An 18,688-nucleotide genomic window follows, 5' to 3' on the forward strand; every position below is an offset into this window, starting at 1 on the left:
GGAGGACGGGCCGGGAGCCCCTGGGCACCGCGCGGGGGGCGCGCGGCCGGACGGGTCCCCCCGCTCGGCCCCGCAGCCCGGCAGTGACCCCGCGCCGGAGGAGCCGCGGCCCGGCCCGGGACCCGCCGCGGCCCCGGAGCTCGCGGGAGGCGAACGGACCGGGCCGTGCCAAGGCTCGGGAAGGGCCATGGAGGCGGAGGCGGTGCCCGCAGAGCCGCGGGGCTCTGCCCGCTGGGAGCCCAGCGCCGGGAGCGCCCCGCGGGGCACGGGGAGCCCTCGGGCCCCCGGCGGCGCCGAGCCCGCGGGCATGGAGCTGGATGAGACCCCCGAGACCCGCGGCCCCCCCGACACGCCCGGGTGGGCCGAGGACGCGCAGGAGGAGCCCTCGGAGATCCAGGGGCTGCTGGCCCAGCTCGAGACCCTCGACCCCAACCTGTGTGACCGCCCGCCCGCCCCGGAGCGGGGCCCGCCGTCCCCCTCGGGTGCCGCTGCCCGGCGGTGCCCGGGCAGGTGCCGGCCCTGCCCGCTGCACGTGGCCACGGGCCGGGGCCTGGCGACGCGTCCCTGCTGCCCCCAGCACCCGGCCTGTGGCCGGCCCTGCCACGGGCTGCTCTTCGCCGAGGCCGACCGGGAGGACTTGCTGAGCCTCCTGTGCTACGAGGGGGGGCTGCCTGAGGCCGGTGCTGAGACCCCCTTGGCCCGCTCCGATGTTCTGACTGGGACTAACCTGGAGATGCTGCAGGTCCGGGAGGATACAGCCACGGTGGAGAAGCCTGAAAGGCCGGGGAGGCCAGAGAGCTCAGAGGAAGAACCTTCCGGCGGCTGGTGCTATGGAGAGGGGCTTTGCGAGGTTGATTCCACCTCTGAAGGCACTCGGGAAGGTTCCCCAGAGTCAGCGTGGGCGGCCCTGCCTCCCGGTCCAGCCCCCGAGGCAGAGCAGCCACCACCTCCAGGCGCCGTGACCGTGAGTGCTCCGGGTGTGGTGGGGCCGCAGGAGCCAGGACTTGCCCCTTGGCCCTGCTCCCTCCTCGGGTCTGGACTGGAGGCAGAGGGGAACCAGGGATTTCTTTCCTCGGGTCTTACAGGGCCTTGTGCTGCAAGTGTGCCCAGACAAGACCCTCGGTACCGGCTTTGGCTCCTACTGCCCTGAAGGCGGGGGGATACTTGCATGGCTGCCTGATTCGTGTGTGCCCCAGGGCAGAGGCTGGTGGGTCTGAACAGCCCCTCCAGCCCCTGGATCCTGTGCCATCCTCCCCTCCAGCCTCAGGACCCTGTGCTGTCTCCCCCTCAGCCTTAGGACCCTCTTCCTCCCTGCCCAACCCTGGGACCCATTTCCCCCAGCCTCAGGGACGCTGTGCCATCACTGTACCACTTCTCCAGGGCCAGGCAGACTGAATCCCTGGGATGCCAACCACAGCCTCACCTGCTCTTTTGTTGCTTTGCAGAACAGGGAACCCCCATCATCCTGCCCAGCCTTCAAAGAGGGTGAGTTGGCTTCTGTGTTCAAGCAGCAAGAGCATCCAGGAGTCCTGACCCACGTGCTCTGACGCTGAATGGGGGTGGCTGAGGGTCCCAGCTGGGGAGGGAGTGCCTGTCTCTGTGTCCATCCAGGGTGGGAGTATCGCTGCAGACTCCAGATGGCTTGTTTGATGCTTTGCTGAGGAAGTTGAGGTGCTTCAGGGATCAGGATGGGGGGATGCTCAGGAAGGGAGAACGGGATGCCAGGTGTGCCCAAGGGAAGGGGAAAGCAGCCTTGGTCCCCAGTGATGCCAGGAACCCATGTCCCAAGCACTGAGCTGCTCTGCCAGTGTAGGAATGCAGCTAATGGGCAGTAAGAGTTGGTACCCCCAGTTTCAGAGGTAGGGGAGCAGCCCCTGCTCAGTCTCTCCCAATGCCTCAGTTCCAGGCCCTTGTGACCCGGAGGATCTGCTGGACGGTGTCATTTTTGGGGCAAAGTACCTGGGCTCCACACAGCTGGTCTCGGAGAGGAACCCCCCAACCAGCGTCCGCATGGCGCAGGCCCAGGAGGCCGTGGACAGGATCAAGGTGCAGGAGGGGTGGGGGACACAGCTGCCCCCAGCCTGGCCCCCTGTGGCTGTGGGGCAGCACTCGGGGCCTGCCCAGGGATACCTGGCTGTGGGGCTGGGACTCAGCGGGGTCCTGTGACCTCTCCATCGTCTCACAGGCACCCGAGGGGGAGTCCCAGCCCATGACAGAGGTGGATCTGTTTGTCTCCACGCAGAGGATCAAGGTGCTCACTGCAGACACGCAGGTGAGCGGGAGTGGCAGCACCCGTGTGCCTCTGGGGCTGCTGGAACCTTCCTGTTCGGCCTTGGGACCTCAGCTTTGTTCCCACACTGGAGGGGTTGTGCCCAGGGATGGCCTGCAGTCGAGGACACACATCTGGGAGGGGAAGTGTAATTCCACAGCCATCCTTTGTCGTGTCCTTGGCTCTCCACGTGGCTGCACGAGGCTTCCTGTGCGAGCTGCGCCCTGGGGAGCTGCTGGGATCCCAGACCAAGCTCCAGGGAACCCAGGCTTGAAATCTTGGAAGCTTTTTGCCTCAGGGTTACTTTCTGCATTATAGTAAGAGGGAAGGGCTGTTCTGTCCCCTGGCAGCACCCGGGGACATGGATGAGTCCCTGATGAAGGAGCTCTTTGTACCCAATAGCACAGACGTGGTTTCTGCCCAGCGTGTGCCAGGCATTTGCGCTGCATCCCAGCAGCATTGCTGAACCCTTCCTGCTCACTGGGCTAATGGTTGCCCAGAGGGCTGAACATCTCTGCCTGTGTCGCCCTTGCCAGGAGGCCATGATGGATCACTCCCTGCAGACCATCTCCTACATCGCCGACATCGGCTCCCTCGTGGTGCTCATGGCGCGCCGGAAGCTGCCCCGGCGGTCGGAGGTGGCGGAGGAGAAGCGGCTCTACAAGATGATCTGTCACGTCTTCCACTCGGCCGATGTGAGGCCACACGCGGGTCCCTGGGGAGGGCAGGGGGGCCCTGGGGTCCTGGGCTTGTCCCACTGGAACAGCTGGGGGTCCATGCTGGGGGCAGCAGCAGAGACCCCTCCCTCCCCACAGAGAGAGGGCAGGAGCCCAGCCTGAGCATCTCTTTGACACACAGGGGCCCAGCGAGCAAAGAGGGGAGGATTGGCACTGTAGAGGGGCCCGTTCAGGCAGGGAAGGAGCTCCCAGGGCCAGTGCCTGTGCTGGGCACTGCAGGGCATTGGGAGCTATTGGCTGCAGCCCTGAGCCATGGGCAGGAACAATCCCTGTCGTTCTCCAGGCCCAGGTCATTGCCCAGGCCATCGGGCAGGCGTTTGGTGTGGCCTACCAGCGCTTCCTGGAGGCCAACAGCATCGACCCCAGCGAGCTGAGCCCGCGCCAGTACAGCCGTGCCCTCGAGGACCAGGAGCAGTACAACACAGAGCTGACCCACTTCTCCCGGCAGGAAAACTGCAAGGATGTAAGAGCTGCTCAGGGGAGGGAGGGCGTGGGGACCCTGCTGGCACCTCTGTGTCATCCTCTGCATGGCTCCCTGAACAGCTGAAGTGCTCCCTACAAACCAGGCCCCATCCCAGCCAGCTGTGAGCACAGGACACCAGTGCTGGGCTGGGGCACGTGCCCTTGGCTCTGGTGACCATAACCCACCCGTTCTGCTCCCAGGTCTGCATCCAGAAGCAGAAGGGGGAGATCCTGGGCATCGCCATCGTGGAGTCAGGCTGGGGCTCCATCCTGCCCACCGTGGTCATCGCCAACCTGATGCACGGGGGCCCCGCGGAGCGCTCGGGGGAGCTGAGCATTGGGGACCGCCTCATGTCTGTCAACGGGACCAGCCTGGTGGGGCTGCCCCTGGGCACCTGCCAGAGCATCATCCGGGTGAGCCGGGACGGGGCGACCTCCTCCTTCCTGCCACGGGGAGTGGCCTGAATGCTGGAATCCTGGGATCCCCTCTGGTGCCCCCAGCTGTGGGGGCAAGAGTGCACGGGGGCTGTACCTGTCCTGTGGGCTGTGACAGTTCCTGCTCTGAGTGCTTGAGAGGAAGGGACAAAGCAGGGACAGACCTGGGGACTGTGCTTGACGTGGCAGGGTATGGGTGGGGCCCTTCCTGAGGAGGAGAGTAGAAGAGGAGGCAGGCACCTGTCTTGGAGGAAACCTGTTGTACCATCTAGCTCTCAGGCAGGAAGGAGCTGAAAGCAAGGACAGGTGGCCTCGGGGGCAGAGTGCGAAGTCTTGGGCTGGGTTTATAAGCTCTTGTCCCTGGATTTGAGCATGGCAGTATCCCTGCGTGTACCTCAGTTTCTCCACTGAAAACAGGTTACTAATCCTCAGCCCTCCCATGAGCAACTTGGCTGTGTTGTCCCTCCACCAGAGCTGAACAGCTCTCCCAAATCTGACCAGCCCTCATCCCACCTTCCAGGAGCTGAAGCACCAGACCGAGGTGACACTGAACATCGTGCACTGTCCCCCTGTCACCACGGCTGTCATCCGACGCCCCGACTCCAAGTACCAGCTGGGTTTCTGTGTTGAGAACGGCGTGGTGAGTGCCTGTGGGATGGGGTCTGCCCGAGGGACAGGCAGAGCTGGCTGTGCCCAGGGGCCAAGGGGTCACAGTGCTCTGCTGTGCAGAGCAAAAGGCTCCTCGCAGCTCTCCTGCAGCACCAGTGGTTGTACCCCTCTCTCTGGTGCTCCTTAGCTGTTTGCTTTCTGGGTGGTGGCTTCTTCTTGGCTTTCTGGGTGTGACCCCAGTGACATTTGTTGCTCTTTTCAAGACCCTGGCCACTCCCTGCTCTGGGGTCTGCCGTGGCTGCCTTGTGAAGTCAGAGTGGGGCGTTCCCAGGCGCAGTGGGAGCTGAGGGGGTGGGTGGGCAGTGGAAGGGGTGGCACAGCTGCCTCACACACTAACCCATGCTCCCAGTGGGATTGGAGATGTGGGTCTCTCCTGCTGCCCCAGGGACAAGCTCAGGCTCTGCAACCCTGGCTTGATGGGAGCAGGAGGGTTAGATGAGTGGGAGCAACTGCACTCCCTGTCAACTGGGGGAAAAAGTCCTGGGGGCTGCCCTTGCCCCAGCACATCGCTCTGGGTGGCAGCAGTGCAGGGCAGTGGCTGCCCTCACTATGTGCCCGTGGGCTGGAGGAGACAGCACCCAACTCCAGAGCACTGGCTGGGAGCCTGCAGGGGTGTGAGGGTTTGGGGCAGTGGTGGTGCAGGGCCGGGGCTGTGGGCACAGCCCTGATCTCACCAGCACTCCTCGCTCCCAGATCTGCAGCCTGATGCGCGGGGGCATCGCGGAGCGGGGCGGCATCCGCGTGGGGCACCGCATCATCGAGATCAACGGGCAGAGCGTGGTGGCAACGCCCCACGAGAAGATCATCCAGATCCTCACCGAGGCAGTCAGTGAGGTGAGCAGGGCCCCCACAGAGCAGCTGGGCTCAGAGCTGGGCACCAGCACCCTCCAGCCCAGGCCGGGGCCTCTGATCTGTGCCTCTCTGCCTAGGTCCACATCAAGACCATGCCAGCCTCCACCTACCGCTTGCTGACAGGGCAGGAGCAGCCCGTGTTCCTCTGAGCCACTGGCCGTGCCTTGGACAGACAGGAGCAAGCCTGGAGGGGCAGGTCTGGCTCTGCCTTCTGCCCCAGCCCTGCGTCAGAGCCCTCAACAGGAGCTGATCCTGCACCTCTTCGGTTTTACTCAGGACAGAGAGGGAGGCTCTGGGGGCTGATACCCAGCTTGAGCAATGTCAGGGCCTGTGGTGCCACAGTTTGGGAACCTCCCACCCTCCACTCACACCTTCCTGCCTTACAGTACCTGCACAGTGCCCACACAGTGCCTGTCCTGCTGCTGCTGGTGGGAGAAGAAGGGACCCCACATGAAAGGTCCCCCCCATCCAGTCATTGCAGATTGTGCTTTTACCCTCACCAATGGTGCCTTTCCCCAGGTGAGGACAGTGCTGGAAGCACAGCTCAGCTCCAGAGCTTAGCTCAGCACAACCCCAGAGCAGTGCTGACCCTGCACACCTCTGTGTGGGTGCACCACTGGCACTCCTGAGGGACACCCAGCAGCTCCCAGACTCAGCCTTAAGGGCAGCAGGACTCTTGGCACCTGCTCCTCCCCTCTGGCTTGGCCAGGGGCCTGTTGGGGTGCAAACAAACCCCCATTAGACCCGTTGCACCAAGCTGGGAACCTACCTCAGCTTCTCCCTGGTGCTGCCTTGAACTGCTCTGCACGCACAGCCCGGCCCGGGGCCGCAGCCCTTGGTGCAGCAAAAGGGAACATTGGCACTGCCCAGCCCCACATTCTGGGATAATTGGGGCCCCAGGGAACCCCCTGGGGATGTGTCTTTTTGTGGGTGGCTCTCTGGGCCCCTGAAGCCAGGGCAGCACTGACCTGGCTGTGCCTGGGTGCTTGGCTGATGTGAAAATAAAAGTTGTGGGAAATGTGGGAGGCTCCATTGGCAGAGCCCCATGGGGGCTGCAGTGGAGGAGGCTCAGCTCTGAGTGGCACACCATGGCAGTGCCAGGCCCTGATTCCTGCTCTGGTGGCTCAGGCAGGGCAGCCAGGAGCACAGGTGCCTGGGTCTCATCAAGGCCACCCTCCTACATGGTGTGCCCTGCATGGTGCCACCCAGCATGCACAGACACAGCCTGTCCTGATCCAGATGTCCCTTTTATTTCAGTAGCAGCAGCTGTGGCCAAAAGGGAAGGAGGCACTTTGTGGTTGTGCCCAGCCCAGTCTGGCACTACCTGGACTGTTACCTGGACTGTTACCTGGACCCAGTGGCATGGGGCTGTGGCAGGGCTGGCCCATGGGGACAGGCCAGCAGTGCCACTACACATCTGTGGCTGGCCCCCACTCATAGCCTTCATCCTGGTCCGAGTCATCCCTGGCCCGTGTGAACCTCTTCCTCACTGCCTCGTGCTCGTATTCCCTGGAGGGCAGAAGCAGTGGTGGTGGCTCTGGCACCCAGTTGGACCCAGGCTGGGTGACAGGGACAGTGCCCTATGCAGGCCCCCCCCAGCCCTGGGCTGGCTGCCACCCCCCTCCCTGCAGTCCCAGGGCACAGGGTACCTGATGCTGTCGTAGCGCTGGCCTTGCTGCAGCTGCTTGGGCACCTGGGGAAGAGCAGAGCAATGAGGGGTCAAGGACAGGGCAGGGGTTTTGCCCCTGGGGATCCAGAACTGAGCATGAATGCACAGCTGGACCCTGCAGCAGCTCCCTGCCTGTGCCGTGGGGATGGAAATTATACCCCAGAGACAAGCACTGCGGCCACCCCCTTCTGCCCCACCAGCCCCTTGTACCAATCTGGGGGGACCCACCTTGTCACTCTGGCCATGTCTTGGGGACACTTGTGCTGGCTCGGAGCTCAGGCCATGTCTTGGGGACACTTGTGCTGGCTCGGAGCTCAGGCCATGGCTTGGGGACACTTGTGCTGGCTCGGAGGAGCGGGCCAGCCCGGGCTGGTCGTAGGCATCCTCTGCCTCGCCGTCAGTGTAGGCACCTGCCTCGCCATCCGTGTCCTCGTAGTCACTATTGGCGTGGCTGTCACAGGTCAGGTAGCCTGAGGCCACCGTGCTCGGTGGGTTCAGCAGTTCCAGACTGTCCTCAGGTGCCAGATCTGCCTGTGGGGTGGGGATGACAGAGACATAGGACCCCAGCTGTGGGGCAACAGTTGTGCAGCCCCAGCTGGCTGAGCCTCGCTGCAGGGATCCTGTGCCCTGTACCTGCTCTGCTGTCGTCCAGATAGGCTGGCTTTGCTGCGTCCTGATGATGTCCTGGATCTGCTGGAACCAGGCATTGCCACTGCCGCTGAGGTGGATAGTGGCTGTGAAGAGATGGCTGCAGTACTTCTTCATCTTGTTGGCCTGGGCATAGAGGCGGCGGGAGCTCTTCCTGGAGTCGGGTGCCAGCCACTGCCGCATGGCCTTGACGCCCGGCCGGCTCTCGGGCTCACAGAACACCACCACGGGGTAGTACTGCACGTAGTTGAGGCGCTCCACGGCCGAGGGGGTGATGTCCAGCAAGGCGTGCTTGCCCTGGGGCAGAGCACGGCTGTCAGCCCAGCTGGGGACAGGGACAGAGGCCGTGGGCTCCCCCAGGCCCCACCTGGCTCCAAGGACACGGGAAAGGTCTCTCACCTTTTCTGCAATCTGCTGCACCGAGTCCAACTTGATGACCTTGGACGATGCCCCATCTCGGGGCACGCTCGCTGCAGGACACAGAGACAGGGCATGAGAGGGACTGGGGGAGATGTGGCACATCCAGCAGCCCCAGGCTGGGCCTGGCCATGCCCAGCACCGGGGCTGTGTCCCTCAGGGAGAGGCATGTCTGGAGCCAGGCTGGGATTGTGATGCTCAGGGCAGGGAGGGCAAATGAGCCCAGGAAGGTGTTGGAGTGTCACAGGGAGGGGGCAATGGGCAGGGTCAGGACAGAGTCAGAGGTAAAGAGCTCCCACAGGTCCTGGATGCTGGATACAATTTCCCACAGGGGGCACTTACGAGCGATTTCAAACAGCTCAGGCAGCTCCCGGCTCAGCTTCTGCATGGCAATGTCTGCGATGGGGCCCAGGATCACCACCGGCCGCTTGAAGCTGGCTGTGGGAGGACAGAGGGGCTCAGGGGGGCTGGGGGTGAGGGCAGAGCTCCCAGCACATGGACATCCAGCCCCACTCCTCTCAGGAGAGCGGAGCCCATCAGCACCCACAGAGGGGCCGATGTCACCCAGTGGGTCTGGGCAATGGGGACACAGCCCTGGTGCCCACCTTCCTTCAGGACCACCCTCTCGTACGGTGGGTAGCGACCCTGCTTTGTGAGGGCAGACAGGTCCTCCCGGCTCTTCCGCAGCATCTTCTTGGCTCCCCTCAGGCCCCGCAGCTTCCAAAACTCGGCCCGTGCCCCGGAGGGGTTGGCACCAGACGTGGTTTTCAGCACCGACTCCAGGCTGGCAATCTGCTCGGCCCTGAGAGAGGAGAGGGCTCATGACCTGCAGCCTCTGGGTTTACCCCCCACTTGTCTCTCTGGTCTCTGAGGAGTGGGGCAGGACAAGCCAGCATCACTGCTCAGTGACACGGCTGGGTGAGTCCCCTCCCTCTGGGGCCTTGGACAACCCAAGCATCAGCTGCCCCATCACCCCTGAGAAGGGATTTCACCGGCTCATCCTTCCCACTGCTGCCCCACCAGCCCTTGCCCTGCCTCTCACTGGGCCCACCATCCATGTCCCTGGCTCACTGGGGAGCCTTCCCCAGCACTGCTCATCTCAGGGCCATTCCTGGCTCCGTCCCTACCTGCTCTGGTTGGGGATGATGCCCTTGTCCTGCTCCTGCAGGTCCCTGCCCACACGCACAGCCAGCCAGTTCCCCAGCCTGCCGCGGTACATGGTGTCCAGCACGTGGAACACGTCCCCGCGCACGAAGCTGAGCCCCGACGGCGTGTCCTTCTCAAAGTCAAAGTGTGTCCGGATGTAGAACGAGTCGCCCACGTTGGACGAGATCATCTTCCTGTAAACTGAAGCCCAGGGTGAGAGGGACCATCAGGGGAAGAGGAGGAGGAGGATGCTGGAGAGGAAGGTGCTGGAGGGATTTTGGAAGGAGTGAGGCTGGCTGGGAGCCTCCAGAGTGGCCCTGCTCCTAAGGAGGCTACTGGGGACACATTTTCCTCCCATGGCTTTCTCAGGCAAGCTGGAGACAACAGGACTTGACCCCCCGGCACACACTGCCCTCTCCAGGCTGAGCCATGGTGCCAGAAAGTCCCTATGCTTCAGGATACCAAGGCACAAATGGGGCCAGGATGGTCTGGTCCTCTCCCATCAGCTTTTTGGAAGAGGAGGAGGGGTTTTGGGGAAGGAGGACCACCCTGCAGGGGAAGAAAGGACTATGGCAAGTCCAGCAGATCTGATGCTTGCCCAGAAGAGAGAGGATGGAGAGGCACAAGTCCAGGTTGAGTCTGGTCATCACTCACTGTCCGGCTTGCTCTGGGTCCACAGCGTGACCTCCTCGCCCACGGGCAGGGCCATGAGGTGCTCCACGGCCTCCTCACGGGTCAGGTGCTGGAAACTGGTGTCATTCACCTGCCACAGAAAAGCACTTGGACACAGCCCTGCCAGTGGGATGGAGGGAATGGGCACCAGTGGGGCTTCCAGGGACAGCAGTGCCCAGGGCAGAGTGGGAGAGGGAACCGGTCCCTGTCACCCAAGTGCCTGCCACAACCCCAAGTGGGCCTCTGAGACTTCAGAAAGGGTGCTTGGACCCCATCGGGTGTCAGCATGGTGCTGGAGACAGGACTGACCCTGCAGATAGTGCCCACAGAGCCAGCCCAGCAGATACAAGTTATGAGTACCAGCACTGACTAAAAACAATGCCCAGCAGCAGAAATCCGAAACCCGGGGGAGGTATCACACCCAACAGTTGTTATCACACCCAACAGGTCCAGGTGCAGCAGCATTTGGAGCCACTCCCAGCCCGCAGTACCTGGAGGATCTGGTCCCCCTCCCGGACGCCCTGGCTGTCGGCCGGGCTCCCCTCCTGCACGCTGGACACGAAGATGCCCACGTCGTTGCCGCCCGCCAGCCGCAGCCCCACGCTCTTGGCCTTCACAAACCGCACGACCCTGGAGTCGGCGCTGTACCTGCCGTGGGGAGGCACAGTCAGCCTGGTGGTGACACGTGGGGGACAGGGCAAGGGGCCACAGACCCTGTAACCCCAACCCCATGCCGGAGCAGATCCCTGTGTCCCCCCAGCCATTATTCCCTGCCACCCCTCGCAGACGTACCCGTCCTTGAGGGCAGCTCGGGGGGCAGTGTGGGGGCTGTCGTCATCCCCCTCCACAGCTTCCAGCGGGTCTGCAGGAAGGAGAGCTGGTGAGGAGCAGCAGTGGCTATGCCAAGGCACAGGGAGCCCTGGCATGACTCTGCCAGGGGTTTGGGCAGCAGAGATACCCAGGAGCCCAGAGCCCCCTCAGTGCCCAGTGCTGAGCCCACTCACCCAGTCCCCGAGCGTCGGCCGTGGTCACCTCGGCCACAGGCTCCCTGGTCGATCGTCTGCTCTCCCTGGGACAAGGTGGGGCAGGATTTAGGCAGGGCACAGGCAGACAGTGCCAAGTGGGCAGTGGGACAGCAGAGCAAGCTGGGGATAGCAGTCCCACCTCCAGGGATAGCAGCTTGGGAATAGAGAACCAGCCGCCCCCAGACAGGTGGAGAACACAGCAGATCTGCCAGGGGACAGAGGGGCTCATGGGGACAGCATGGGGCTTACGGTGGTGAATTGATCCTGACAGCAGCTGGAGATTGTGGGGAAGCATCAGGGGATGGCGGATGGGACAGCTCGGAGTCGATGTCAGAGATATCTGCAGCAACAGGAGGGAAGATGCACCCGTGACCATCCAGTCCCTGTGCTGTGTATTTGGCTCCCAGTCCCGTCACCGTGTCCCCTCACCATCCATCCGGGAGCTGTCGCTCTGGCTGTCTATGTCAGGGATGTTCACCAGGAACTGCCGGTGGTCCCGGAGGATGAGCAGGGTCAGGATCCCCTCCGTCCGCTCAATGAGCTGCTGGGTTTCAGCCAAGGACATGTCCTGGCTGGCCACCCCGTTGATCTGGAGGGGCAGAGTGGGAGGCCTCAGGGCACCTGCTCTTGGGAAAGCCGCCACTGGAAAGGAGTATTTTGACTGCCATGCCCTCAGTCCCTTCCCAGTCTCTCCAGCCCAGCCTCAGCTTCCACAGCTTCTCCTGTCCTGGACCGTGTCCCTACTCCTGGCTGCCTCCCAGTATAACCTCATCCTACACAGAGGAAACAAATTAGCCATGCTAATTAACACCCACCTCCACCTGCCCAGGGCCCTGTCTGCCGGCAGGAGCTGCACAAACCCCTCAGACACCTGAAGCTCAGTTTTACTTTGCCCTTGGCCTGCACTACTCTTCCACGTGCTGGCCTGGAGCCAGGGAATCAGGCCCCAAGCGGACCCTGGGGCTGGGATCTCCCTGAGTTGCAGCAGCTTTTCCCAACAGTTTGCAGGATGTAATCCCTTCCATTTGCCACAGAGTCACTTTGGCACTGGTTCCCAGTAGCCACAGGTCTGCCTGGCCCAGGTGTGCAAACCAAGGATCTCCCTCCCTCTAATTCCTCCTCCCCAAATACTTCCAGCATCATTTCACCTGACAAACCCCTGAGCTCCTTGGGGACTGTCACCCAGCAGGAACACGCACTCACAGTGGGGGACCACACACCATGGGGAGAGCAGGGTGGACACGACCCCACTGTGCCAACGGGACAAGCCACCAGCCTGGCAGCACAGGGGCTGGTCCCCAAGAGCCCCACAGGGTCCTGGGACAGCCAGGGGGACAGGGCAGGGAGTGGACACCAGACAGAGCTGCCTCCAGCAAGCCCGTGGCTGGGCCCTGCAGTGACATCAGGGATGAGCCCCCCAAAGAGGGGCAGATGAGACCCCCAGCAAGTGCAGTGCACCGTGGGGGTCCCTATACCTTCAGGATGAGATCTCCCTCCTGTAAGGAGCTGCCCTTGGCCGCCAGTCCACTCTCCACTATGTGCTTGATGAAGAGCTGACTCCCCAGCTTCACGCCGTACTCTGCAGCAGAGAGAGCTGTGACGGTGGCAGAGCCAGGCAGATGCAGGACCCCCTTGAGATCACCCCTCACCACCATCTCCACAAGCCCTGGCTCCCCTTGGGGGAGAAGCAAGCCCCAAAGCTGAACTCTGCAGCCCCAGGCTGAGGGCAGGAGGTTTGGTGCACCCAGCACAGCACACACTGTCCCCTCGCTGCAGCCAGACCCTGGCACCCACCCTGCCATTGCCTCCTCCCCGGGGAAAGGCACAGCCAAAAATCAGGTGACAAAACCCAGGGACAGTGGGAACAGGAGGGGCCTCACCTTCGTTCTGCTTCTGCTTTACCAGGACTGACGTGATGGGCTTCGTGGGCACGTCCTGGCGGGGCAGCCGCTTGAAGCCTGACACCAGGGCCAGCCCGCTGGTGTCCCCTTCCTGGCCAAAGGCATTGCTGGGGTGGTGCCGGCTGTGGCCCCTCCGATCTGAGCCGCTGCCGGGACTCTGCCTCCAGTGGCTGCTGTCCTGGCTCCGCCTCCGGCTCCGGGACACCGGCTTGTGTTGGCGACGGTCATCGCGGTGGTGGCCAGAGCTCCTCTCACTGGACGAGTCCCCATCGTAGCCCCGGCTGTGGTCCAGGTCATCCCGGGAGCGCTGCAGGGCTGGATCCCCCCTGTGCAGCCCGTAGTCCTCATCCGAGTCGTAGTGTCGGGGCACGGCGGGGGACCCGGGGCTGCTCTTGCTCACGGGGAGGTGAACCTTCCTTGGTCTTTTCAGTGTCTGCAGGTACAAAGCGAGAAGCAGATGGTGGGTGGAGCCATCTCTGCCAGCTGTGCCTGCAGCAATTCCCAAGCCCTGACCAGGAGCCCTGGTGTGTGTGGGACAGGGCGCTGGGATGGGGACAGGCACGGTGCAGCCCCGCACACGACGGCGAGCCCTGTCCCACCATGGGGCACACTCACGATGTTGGCGACCTTGCCGCAGGTTTTGAGTGTCTGGATGGCGAAGGAGGATGGAACATTCTCCATGGAAAGGCCATTGACCATCACAATGTGATCCTTCCTCCTGGGAAGGAAAACACAGCAGTGGCTCTGCCCTGGGCACAGGCCCCAGCCCGGGGAGCTGGCGGGGTGGCGAGGGCACCCCAAGGGGACCCCATCCCAGCCAGGCAGGGTGACAGCAGTTCTGGCCCTGTTCCAGCAGGAGGGATTCTCTGTCCTTCCCACCCTCACTGGCAGTGAGCACCCCCCGTGCACCCACGTTCCCTGCACTCACTGGAGCCGGCCCATCGCTGGTCCCCCGGACACCACGTCCGACACAAACACCGCCGTGTCCCCGGTCCTCCTGTTGGGATGGTCCCGCCCTCCGGAGACGGCAAAGCCAAAGCCCCGCTGAGGGTCCTGGCAGGGGTGGGTGGGCAGATGGGGGTCAGGCAGAGTCGACCCCACAGCCCCTGTCCCCTCCCATGGCTGCCCCAGGCCACGCTCACCTTGCTCAGCGTCACCGTGTGCTGCTCCCAGACCACCATCTCCTCCATGGTGGGCACCCACCAGCTGGGGAGGGGGACAGTGGCAGCCGCCTGGCAGGGGGGCTCGGACCAGCTCCACCTCCTCTTTGCAGCCCCTGGCTCCTTCCTCACTCCTGCATTGGGCTGCAACACAGAGCAGCAGCAATGCTGAGCTGTGGGCACCAGGGACAGCGAGGGTGGAGGGGACAGAGCCCTGTGATACCCAGGCACCCACCAGGGCACCAGCACTGCTAATTGTGTCACACCCTGAACAATTAATTGTTCCCCACATGGCAACTGGCTCTGGAACCCAGAGCTGCCTCTGTGCAGCGTGAAATCAACCCCCTGGGGGTCCATCTCCATCCCCTTGGACACATGTCCATGGAAGGGGAGGTTTTACGCAGGGCAAGGTCAGGACCCATCTACGTGGGACTTCCTGTCCATGCCATCCTTGTGGCCTTGCTCCCCACCTTCATCCTGGATCTGGCAGACCCCAGAGTGCTGCTTTGGATGGCGTTTCAGTGCCTGCCTGCCCGCTCTGTGCTCCATCAGCTCTGCCAGCTGCTTTGGCAGCACCTCTGCCCCTGCTTCACCCTTTGGTTTTCCCCAAATCCAGCATTTTCCAGCTGAGATAGACAAGCCTGACTGACAGGGTGACATCACCTCCAAGCTGAAACTCCTGGGATGGGCTTGGGGATCCCCTCCACCAGCTCCTGGCTCCCTGAAGGGAACATCAGCATGAACCCAGAGGGATGCAGGATCCCGTGTGGGTGGGGGAGATAGCAGGGCCAGAGCCTCCTGCCAATCCCCATGGGGTGGGACAGGGAGAGGCCAGTTTGACCAGGGACTCACAGAAGCATCAAGGCTGGAAGAGACCCTCAAGATCATCAAATCCAACCATCAACCCAGCACCATCATAATCACCCCTAAACCATGTCCCCAAGCGCCTCTTGAACACTTCCAGGGGTGGTGACTCCAACACTTCCCCGGGCAACTTATTCCAAGGCCTGACCCCTCTTCCAGTGAAAAAAAATTTTCTAGTATCTAATTTGAACCTGCCCTGGTGCAACTTCAGGCCATTTCCTCTGGTCCTGTCACTCAAGACATGGCAGAAGAGGCCGATCCCCACCTCACTACACCCTCCTTTCAGAGAGTCACAGAGAGCAGCGAGGTTCCCCCAAGTCTCATCTTCTCCAGACTGAACATCCCCAGTCCCCATGGCACACACTTGGCCTGTGGTGCCCCAGGGCTCTGGGGTGGCCGTGCCAGGGGCCCTGCTGGCTCCCAAAGTTGGTTCAGTCTTCCTCGATCCCCAAGCTGGTACCACAGGCAGCTGGAAAACTCCACAGGGAATAGGCCATGGGACAGCTCTGGTGGGACCAAGAGGCATCAGATATGCCCTGTGAGCAGTGCCAGAGGTGATGCCAAGCAGAGATCCAGTGGTTGGCAACCAGCCCTGGGCAAGCACCACAGCTCAGCCCCAGCATGAGCACTTCTCATGGCAGCCCCCGGCTGGAGTGATGCTGGGACAGCAGCTGAGCCCCCAAAATGAGCCCCAGCTCAGCCCCTGAAACAAGACCCAGCTCTCTGCAGCCTCGGGGAGGGCTGGGGGGAGCCCGGTGTAATCATTCACCCGGGCAGGGCAGGTGTGGAGGGCAGAGTCCAGACTTCTCCTCTGCTTCCCCTCTGTGTCAGAGCTGCCGAAATCAGCCCGAGAGCCTCCCTGGCACGTGCCAGTGCTCACCACATGGAGGGGGACACGTGTGCCCCGGGGGGCGGCAGGACCCCAGTGTGGTGGCACCCACAGTCCTGTACCAGCGCTGGGAAGACTGGTGACAGACAGGAGCCCCCAGCGTGGCAGTGGGGTGGTTTCAGCCATGTCACCAGAGTTGGCTGGTCTGTGTTTACAGGCTCCCAGGGCACCCACATGGTGTGAGCCACAGGTCCAAGGGACCCCAGCCTGGGGCAGCCAGAGCATCCCCCTCCCCAGGGTGATGATATCTGCTGTGCCAGAGCCACCCCTGCTGCCACCCAGCACAGTCCCACATGGTCTCCAACTGGCTCCCACTACTGTCCATCACCAGGGCACCACAGCCTGGCCACATGTCTGCATCCCACTGCTGCCCGTGGCTCTCCGTGGGCAGTGGCTGGGGCAACGTGGGGATGGCAGCAGCTCCCGTATCACCAGCTGGCACCGGCAGTGCCCACAGTGCTACCAAACCCCAGCCCTGTCCCCAGTCGCCCCCCCGGGGCTGGCGCAGGGCCTGTCCCAGCCAAAGGCCGAGGCTGGCAGCAGGAGGAGCCGGCTCAGCCGGTTTCCGACAGAAACCAGCCCGCACTTGGAATGGCCCCGCCGGGAGGGGCAGTATCTGGGCAGAGCTGACCATGGCCCGGCCCAGCCCCGGGCACCGACAGCACCGGGAGCCCCACACGCCCTGCTCTGCCCCAAACATGAACCGTGGCAGTGTCTTCCAGGGGTTTTAAAACCAAAGGAAGCTGGGCTGTGCCAGGGTAGCTGATTCCACTGCCAGGTACCCAGTTCAGGGCTGTGCCTGGCCCCGGGTGACACCGCCAGCAACACCCACTGTGGGGACAACAACAAGTTGGGGGGTCATTTATCAGAAAGTGACACACCCTGCCCACCCCAGCCGTGCCCCCTCCACCCCCATTCTGTGTTCCAACCCCCCCATCCCGCTGATGAGGGTCCTCAACCTGGGACCCCAAACCCTTCCCGAAGTCAGCGGGGTCCCTGCTCGAAGGCAGTGCTGCAAAACCGCGGGACCCTTCTCTGGCCCTAGTCATGCAGCACCGGGGGCCCAGAACCCCCCAGAAGTTACTCTGTCCCGACCCCACCCAGACCGACCCCCTGCTCTGGGAAAAGGTCTCTGGAAAAGCTAACCCGGACCGAGTGTAAACCAGGAGGAAGGAGGCACGTCCTCCAGCCCCGGGGCGTGGAGCTGTGATCCCCCGGGGTATCTCCCTGTCGTGGGGCAGAGTTCCAGGAGGGTCACGGGGTCCTGGAGCTACACAAGGAGGGACAAAGAGTGGCCGGTTTCCCCACGTGAAACCACGGCTGGGTCCCCTCCCCAGGCGGGAAGCACGGCCGGCAGATCCCCGGGGACAAAGTTAGGAACTCACCGAGCCTTCGATCCGACCAGGAAGGAGTTGAGCTCCCGGGCTGGTGGCAGAGGTGTCACTCCAGGGTGCCTTGCGTAACCCTTTGTGGCCCAGGCGCTGCCTGCAGGAGAGAAGGAGAACGAAGGGGGTCCTAGGGCAGCTTCCCGGGCACAGCAGGACTCCCGGAGGGGTGTCCCTGGTGTCCTAAGCCGTGCTGGTGGCTCAGGCACCGACACTCACCCCCCTCCCTGCCCAGCACAGGTACAGGCTCACGGGCTGCTGGTAGTGGCTGTGCCTGGGGTCGAGGGTCCTCCCCACCCATCCTGGCCCTCTCCAGGGACGCAGTGGGACTCTGCGCCAACTCACGCCGCCCCAGACCCCCAAACCCTCCCAGTGTCACCCAGTGCCCCAAGCGGTGACAGGGATGGAGGCCAGCCCGGCGCTCCCTGTCCTGGGGGATGTGAGGTAAAAGGTGCCCCTGCTGATGGATGCTCTCCCCTCTTCTCCCCTTCCCCTTCCCTGCCCCCACCTGGGGACCAGCCCCCCGTCATCCCTCGTCTCGCGGGGTCGCTTTCCTGCGGTGACAGCGGTCCGGTCCACGCCGCGGTTCTCCAGGGGCCGGTACCGCTCCCAGCCCAGAGCCGAGGCGGCCAGGGGGGACCAGTTCCTGCGGAACCCCCCGGCCCGCAGCCGCCACCGCGGACCCGGGGCCATGCCTTCCCCTCCGCTCCCTCCGCCGCACCGGGGGGAGCCAGGAGCCGCTCCCGCCGCTCCCCGGGACCAGCTGCGGCCGGGAGCCCCTGGGGCGGGGGCCGACGCCGCCGAGCAGCATCATTAGCGCCGGTGGCTCCAGCGCTGCCCCCGGGTCGGGGCTGACCCCGCCGGGACACGCGTGGCCCCGGGGCCGGGAGAACCGGCGGGGCCAGCCCGGGCTGACCCGCGCCCCGGGGCTGGCCAGGGCCCGAGCCGGGCGGCGCCACTAGATGGTGCCGCGGGGCCGGGAGGAGCCGGACCCGGCCCGGGCTGCGGAGCGGCGGCCCCGGGGGAGGGAGCGTGTCCGGGGGCCGGTGCAAGGCAGGGCCGGCACAGCCCCGGAGGACAGCGCGGCTCCCGCCAAGGGGGATGCCGGGGAGGCGGTGCCCGGCAACAGGAGAGCCCCGAGAAGGCGACGGTGCCGCGGGGACAGAGCGGGGGAACCGGCACCGCGGCGGGACCGGGGGCGCTGGCCACGCCCCCCTCAGGGCCACGCCCCCCTCAGGGCCACGCCCCCCTCAGGGCCACGCCCCGTGGGAGCCCCGCCCCTGCTGCCGTGGCGACAGACAGGGCCCACCCCTCGGTGCCTAACTCCGCCCCCTCGGTGCCATAGCCACGCCTCCGCTGCCATGGCGACCGGTGAGTCCCGCCCCCGCTGCCACGGCAACCTGCCGGCCCCGCCTCCGCTGCCATGGTGAGCTCGGGCCCCGCCCCCGTTACCATGGCGATTTAGGCCCCCCGCCCCCGCTGCCATGG

The 18,688-nt window shown here is 64.1% G+C and overlaps 3 protein-coding genes across 4 annotated transcripts in view; 1 reads left to right on the plus strand and 2 right to left on the minus strand.

The window, feature by feature from the left end:
• Nucleotides 1–189, minus strand: part of MRPL54 (mitochondrial ribosomal protein L54) — a 1,437-nt gene extending 1,248 nt beyond the window's left edge. The window contains exon 1 of the mRNA XM_027668346.1: nucleotides 12–189. Within this exon, the coding sequence (XP_027524147.1) occupies nucleotides 12–189 (178 nt within the window). The remainder of the gene's footprint in view (nucleotides 1–11) is intronic.
• On the plus strand, nucleotides 7–6,444 carry APBA3 (amyloid beta precursor protein binding family A member 3). The gene is made up of 10 exons (XM_027668396.1): nucleotides 7–964; nucleotides 1,446–1,485; nucleotides 1,901–2,046; nucleotides 2,186–2,272; nucleotides 2,806–2,964; nucleotides 3,290–3,469; nucleotides 3,670–3,882; nucleotides 4,424–4,543; nucleotides 5,266–5,406; nucleotides 5,502–6,444. Exons 1-10 carry the CDS (start codon nucleotides 188–190, stop codon nucleotides 5,571–5,573), a joined length of 1,935 nt encoding a protein of 644 aa, XP_027524197.1. The 5' UTR covers nucleotides 7–187; the 3' UTR covers nucleotides 5,574–6,444.
• Nucleotides 6,445–6,652: 208 nt separating this feature from the next.
• Nucleotides 6,653–18,251, minus strand: TJP3 (tight junction protein 3). Of its 2 annotated transcripts, XM_027668394.1 has the most exons (21): nucleotides 17,709–18,251; nucleotides 17,201–17,300; nucleotides 14,045–14,206; nucleotides 13,831–13,955; nucleotides 13,518–13,620; nucleotides 12,882–13,335; nucleotides 12,477–12,580; nucleotides 11,431–11,590; nucleotides 11,251–11,341; nucleotides 10,981–11,045; nucleotides 10,769–10,838; nucleotides 10,468–10,624; nucleotides 9,959–10,067; nucleotides 9,286–9,505; nucleotides 8,764–8,960; nucleotides 8,501–8,596; nucleotides 8,141–8,211; nucleotides 7,727–8,038; nucleotides 7,322–7,624; nucleotides 7,074–7,117; nucleotides 6,653–6,933 (listed from the first exon to the last, which is right to left on the minus strand). In XM_027668394.1, exons 1-21 carry the CDS (start codon nucleotides 17,891–17,893, stop codon nucleotides 6,834–6,836), a joined length of 3,228 nt encoding a protein of 1,075 aa, XP_027524195.1. In that variant the 5' UTR covers nucleotides 17,894–18,251; the 3' UTR covers nucleotides 6,653–6,833. The 2 variants fall into 2 exon arrangements, with proteins under 2 accessions (XP_027524195.1, XP_027524196.1); XM_027668395.1 differs by lacking the exons at nucleotides 17,201–17,300; nucleotides 17,709–18,251 and adding an exon at nucleotides 14,726–14,744.
• Between the last annotated feature and the right edge of the window lie 437 nt (nucleotides 18,252–18,688).

The sequence above is a fragment of the Corapipo altera genome, unplaced genomic scaffold (genome assembly GCF_003945725.1).
Source record: "Corapipo altera isolate COAL_440 unplaced genomic scaffold, ASM394572v1 231, whole genome shotgun sequence".
In the NCBI taxonomy this organism is placed as follows: Eukaryota; Metazoa; Chordata; class Aves; order Passeriformes; family Pipridae; genus Corapipo; species Corapipo altera.

Coding starts and splice junctions, on each gene's coding strand:
- TJP3 (XM_027668394.1), bottom strand. CDS start 17,893: ATGGCCCCGGGTCCGCGGTGGCGGCTGCGGGCCGGGGGGTTCCGCAGG. Junction 11,342..11,430: donor CGACAGCTCCCGGATGGATG/GTGAGGGGACAC, acceptor CTGTTGCTGCAG/ATATCTCTGACATCGACTCC. Junction 6,934..7,073: donor CAGCGCTACGACAGCATCAG/GTACCCTGTGCC, acceptor TCTGCCCTCCAG/GGAATACGAGCACGAGGCAG.
- APBA3 (XM_027668396.1), top strand. CDS start 188: ATGGAGGCGGAGGCGGTGCCCGCAGAGCCGCGGGGCTCTGCCCGCTGG. Junction 2,965..3,289: donor ACGTCTTCCACTCGGCCGAT/GTGAGGCCACAC, acceptor GTCGTTCTCCAG/GCCCAGGTCATTGCCCAGGC. Junction 4,544..5,265: donor TCTGTGTTGAGAACGGCGTG/GTGAGTGCCTGT, acceptor CCTCGCTCCCAG/ATCTGCAGCCTGATGCGCGG.